The 5,338-nt window shown below is 47.2% G+C and overlaps 2 protein-coding genes across 3 annotated transcripts in view; one reads left to right on the top strand and one right to left on the bottom strand.

The window, feature by feature from the left end:
- The window catches only part of LRRC57 (leucine rich repeat containing 57), a 25,594-nt gene extending 23,228 nt beyond the window's left edge, over positions 1 to 2,366 (bottom strand). The window contains exons 1-4 of one of the 2 annotated variants that reach the window (XM_011941113.1): positions 2,261 to 2,366; positions 1,919 to 2,024; positions 1,674 to 1,812; positions 835 to 1,103 (exon numbers count right to left, since the gene is read on the bottom strand). In XM_011941113.1, the coding sequence (XP_011796503.1) occupies positions 835 to 1,103; positions 1,674 to 1,812; positions 1,919 to 2,002 (492 nt within the window). In that variant the 5' untranslated portion in view covers positions 2,003 to 2,024; positions 2,261 to 2,366. Of the gene's footprint in view, positions 1 to 834; positions 1,104 to 1,673; positions 1,813 to 1,918; positions 2,025 to 2,234 lie in introns of both variants that reach the window. The other variant, XM_011941114.1, reaches the window with a different exon arrangement.
- A 16-nt stretch (positions 2,367 to 2,382) lies between these two features.
- Positions 2,383 to 5,338, top strand: part of HAUS2 (HAUS augmin-like complex, subunit 2) — an 18,536-nt gene continuing 15,580 nt past the window's right edge. The window contains exon 1 of the mRNA XM_011941200.1: positions 2,383 to 2,533. Coding sequence (XP_011796590.1) covers positions 2,441 to 2,533 — 93 coding nt within the window. The 5' untranslated portion in view covers positions 2,383 to 2,440. The remainder of the gene's footprint in view (positions 2,534 to 5,338) is intronic.

The following is a 5,338-nucleotide window of genomic DNA, read 5'->3' on the forward strand; positions in this document are numbered from 1 at the left end:
CCCAAGAAGCTCTATAACATATAAGAATATCCACTTAAGGTAAAAAACATGAGGCCAATCCCTCAAAGACCGACTGAATTTCATCATGATGTAAAATCACTACAATCTAGAAAAGGAATAGCCACATGCAGCTAATGGCTACTTTAATGGATCATGCGGATCTAGAAATACAGACACTAAAAACCTAAAGGCCATCCAGTCTCACAGTGTTGAGTGTTTCATCACTTGTGCCTTCATGCCTAGACAAGAATCTTTGGATTGGTTTTCCAGACAAATATTAGTTGAAAAGCTGCCAAAGTAATGGAAACAAATTTCAAATATTATAATTAAAGCTGTATAACAGTGAAATGGGCTATCTCCAGAAAGCCTATCACTTAATATTCTTCAGCAAAAACAGAAGACACACTTAACAAAGATGTCAAAACCCTCCACAAAATGAAAAAACTGAATTACCTCTGACACCCGACTCTGAGAACCTCAGTTTAGGCTTCATTTCCACATTCTATCCCTGACATTGCTCCTGGGTAGCTGGTTCGGGGCATATTTGAGGAGGATCTGAAGAATTCTTCAAGATTGGTGAGGCAGTAGTTTAACTTTTGAAATGATCTCTCCCTGTTACCTACCTCATCCTCCTGAAAACACCTACACAACTAACACATCCTGTGTCTCAACTAATTCCATGGCACTTTGGGCCTTGAAATTAGTTCAGCTTACAGAAGAAACCTCTCATGTAGCCTCTGATACTTAGCTCTATGATGGCAGCTTAGGAAACGAGATCAGGAGACCATAAACCCACACATACGCTGTAGCAGAAAAAAACCTTAAGCTCTAGACCTGATTCTGGTTGAGGTTGAGTTCGATGACTTGCAGCTCTCCCACTGTGTCAGGTATACTTCGAATCTGGTTCTTAGAGAGATCCACCACATCCAGGTGCCGTAGGCTACAAAGTTGGAGAGGTAACGCTCCCAGTTGGTTCCCAGAGAGGCTCAGGGTCTTGAGGGCAGAGAGTTGCCCAAAGGTAGACGGCAGCTCTCTAAGGTGATTGTTGTTCAGACTTAGCGTCTCTAGTTTTTTCAGATTGCATATCTCATCAGGCAGAACATCTGGCAAAGAAAATTTTTTTAAAACCTGAATCTAATAGAGCTGAAAACAACTTTGATGAAGTTTCTAAAGACTGTATGGCAGCCTGCTTCGCCTCTTGTTAATACATGTAAAATTCCCACATGTGCCATTTTTAGGTGTTGCATTTTACCAACACAGTCTTTAGAAGGTGAGGATGCCATCAAAATTCAGGTGAGCATTTGTGTGTATAATGGACTCCTTTTGTGAAGGGGTCCAAGGCACAATTTGACGGCAATTTTGTGATATTTGGAAGCTCCTCCCCTTCCCATCCATCCCCCGTTCCAAGTTAGGTAGCTTTGTTTACATTACATCCCCAAAATGTTCTTCCCTTTCAAGTCCAAATTAACCCAGTAACAATCAGTGTAACACCCAAGGAGGCTTATTTTAGATGTAATTACAAGAAGTAGAAAGAAGGTTTCAAGGATTCCGGCATTCTGCAACTTGAGCCCTCCTGCACGGTTTCATAACGAAAACAAAAATCAGCTTGTAACAGAAAACCACCCCTGGTAACAGCTTATCACTAGCAAAAGCCTCCCAGGCAAGAGCCATACTCAGTTTGTTGTTGTTCAGGGAGAGGCTCTTCAGTAGAGTGAACTTTCCTATCAGCAAAGGCGGTAGGCTCTCGATCTTGTTGTTGGACAAGTCGATGGTCCTGAGATTGCTCGTGAGCTTCTGCAAGTCTGCGGGGAACTGGAGAAAGGAGTTCACAGCGTGGAGAATCCCGCACCGACTAAGTTCGCCGCCCCCGCCGTCCCTCTCCCTTTAAGTTCCCTGGTCGTGTCCCTCCCATTCTCACCTCGGTCAGCCCTCGGTCCTTAAGCTGAAAGACACCAGTTTTCTGCGCCGTTTCCACATGAGCGCGGAGCGCACTGTTTCCCATCCTAGCGCCGCGGCTCAGGTCCCTGCGGGAAGGAAGCGCAGCTGTCACCGCCCAGTCCACCCGGTCGGCCTCCCGGCTGGGTCTCCTGCCCCAGCTCTCATCTCCCGCCGATCCCTGGCTCCTGGGGCCCGACCCAAGAGCGGCAAGGAAGAAACGGAAGAACAGACAGCCCAACCACCAAGCCCTGCCGCCTTCGCAGCTCTGCGGAGGCCAGGCGCCTCTGGGAGCCTACAGAAGATCACGGAACCCCGGACTCGCCTCCCACCGGTCAGCTGCCAGATGGCTCCGCAGGTGAAGACCCGGGACCCGCAGTAGCCGGGATGCGCTCCCCGGCTTAGCCCCGGGCGGGACCGCCCTGTGACGTCATCGAGCCGCGCCGGGCGTTCGCCCTGCGTTCCAGCTCACTGTTGGCGCCTTCGCGGGAGGTGAGTACGAGCCATGGCCGCTGCCAACCCCTGGGACCCGGCGTCCGCACCTAACGGCGCTGGGCTAGTGCTAGGCCACTTGATAGCTTCCGGGATGGTCAATCAGGTGCGTAGGGGCGGCGGTGGCGTCATCAAGGGGGTGCCCACGGTGGCAACAGAATATGGCTGTGAGTTGGTGCTGCTGGCTGTGGGAGTGGTGAGGGTCGTGGTTGGGGTCTGTACTATAGTAATAGAGCCCCTTCCAGGCAACAGCCGCGACCGTTCTGCCGTGGGTGCTTGGAAAACGGGGATCTGAGTAGATGGTGTTTAGGGTAGACTGTGTTTTGAGTGTCTGTAGGATAAATTTGTCCCCGGCCCGTTTGTAGGAGAGTAGACTGCTGTTACTGGCCTTTTTTTCATCTAGTGATACTGCCTCTAGACTGTAGTGTAAGGCGGGGATGGGAAATACGGATCATTATGTCCCCTTGCGGAACAAGCATTCCCAACAACGCTCGTTTGTGGGAAGTATTGAATCGTATTTGGGGCGGGAGGTGCTGGGTAGAGAAGGCGCTAGAAGCGCTTTTTTGGTGTTTTTTAAAATTTATTTATTTATTTATTTGAGACAGTCTCGCTCTGTCGCCCAGGCTGGAGTGCAGTGGCACGGTCTCGGCTCACTGCAACCTCCGCCTCCCGGATTCAAGCGATTCTCCTGCCTCAGTCTAGTAGATGGGACTACAGGCGCGTACCGCCACGCCCAGCTAATTTTTTTTTTTTAAATGTTTAGTAGAGACGGGTTTCACCGTGTTAGCCAGGATGATCTCGATCTCCTGACTTCGTGATCCACCCGCCTCGGCCTCCCAAAGTGCTGGGATTATAGGCTTGAGTCACCGTGTCAGGCCTTGGCATCTTTACAGACCAAAAAAAAAAAAAAAAGTATTGGCTAAAAAGATAAGACCTTGGAACGTGAATGAAGGAAGAGATTAATTTTGAGAAGGAGAGAAAAGAGACATTAACCCAAGGAGTCACAAAGTGGCAGTTTTAGGTTGGGCAAGAAGAGCATGTCGGGGGAAGGAGCCAATAGAGGGAGAAATTGAACATGTGAGGAAATAATGGAATGCAAGTGACAGAAGGGCATGGGGAAAGTGGGATCAAGGGCATTGAGAAAAATGGGGAAAGAAATTTTGATATATAGAGGAAGTTGAGGAATTTCACTAAAAAGAAAACAGAAAAGTTAAACTGATCTGTAAAAATTAGCACTATATTAGCCAGCATGGTGGCGTGCACCTGTGGTCCCAGCTACTCCCAGGACCACATGGGTCCCAGAGGCTCAGATGGGAAGATGGCTTGAGCTCAGCAGATGGAGGTTACAGTGAGACGCGATTGGGCCACTCCACTTAGCCTGGGCGACAGAGTGAGACCTTCTCTCAGAAAAAAAATAAAGCATTACAAACATGATGGAAGATTTACAGAAAATATATAACTTTTTATAGTTAGAAGAGCCATTAGAGACTCTAGTACCTTACAGTATTTTTTAATTTAAGAAACTAAGGCTTAGACCAAGAAATTTGCCCATGGTCACTAGACTGTTGAAGGATAATTAGATCTTAGCACTCTCCCTTTTGACACATTGTGTCCTCTCTCAAGATAAACTGTTATAAGAGGCTGTGATATTGTCTTGAAAGATTTTAAGCTTTTGTTGAACACCCATTGTCTGGGTGATCGGGAGATTCAGGTGGTCCTAGTTGACTACATTTCCCAGGAGTGGCCACAGCCCTCTACAGTTTAATCCTTCCTTCTCTCCTGTGTTTTCTTTTTCTTTTCTTTTATTTATTTTTTTTTGAGATGGAGTCTCCCTCTGTTGCCCAGGCTGGAGTGCAGTGGTGTGATCTTGGTTCACTGTACCCTCTGCCACCTGAGTTTAAGCAATTCTCATGCTCCAGAGTAGCTGGGACTACAGGCACCTGCCATCATGCCTGCTAATTTTCATATTTTCATTAGAGATGGGGTTTCACCATTTTGGCCAGGCTAGTCTCAAACTCCTGACCTCAGGTGATCCGCCTGTCTCGGCCTCCCAAAGTATTTGGATTACAGGCGTGAGACACCAAGCCCAGCCTTTTTCTTATCAGGTTACCTAGTACTCTCACTTGTATTGTCCAGTTCTCCTGTCGCAAAATAGTTTGGCAAACTCATAATAGAAAACATTTTTGAGGGCCCACGCCTGTAATCCCAACACTTTGGGAGGCCAAGGCGGGTTGATCACCTGAGGTCAGGAGTTTGAGATCAGCCTGGCCAACATGGTGAAACCCAGTTTCTACTAAAAATACAAAAATTAGCCAGGTATGGTGGTAGGTGCCTATAATCCCAGCTACTCGGGAAGCTGAGACATGAGAATCGCTTGAGCCCTGGAGGTGGAGGTTGCAGTGAGCAAAGATCATGCCACTGCACTCCAGCCTGGGTGACACATAAGACCCTGTCTCAAACAAAAACAAAAACTCCCAACTTTTGGTACTTGGTATCCCTCTAAAGAGCATTGGTAGGAAATACAAATGCCTAAACCAAAGGAGTGAGGCACTGGTGAGAGAATTTTAGGCATTGATGGGTGAACTCTTTTTTGGGGGTAGTGGTTGTCTTCGTGGTGTGTACTGTCTCTCAAGTAACATTAATTAGGCAGTTACTGGTTTTACCTACAGTTAACATGTCCCACTCCATAGCTCCTTAAGACTTTACTACACAGCTAGTCCCAGTGAGGGAGCTATTTACAGACTTGTAGATTGGTTTTACCTTAAGCAAACTTTATACATAAAAACCTTTATCTTTTTTTTTGTTTTCCCTGATAGAGTCTTGCTCTGTTGCTCAGACTGGAGTATAGTGGCACAATCTCGGCTCACTGCAACCTCCACCTCCTGGGTTCAAGCAATTATCCTGCCTCAGC

This window comes from Colobus angolensis, unplaced genomic scaffold (assembly GCF_000951035.1).
Source record: "Colobus angolensis palliatus isolate OR3802 unplaced genomic scaffold, Cang.pa_1.0 Scaffold199, whole genome shotgun sequence".
In the NCBI taxonomy this organism is placed as follows: Eukaryota; Metazoa; Chordata; class Mammalia; order Primates; family Cercopithecidae; genus Colobus; species Colobus angolensis.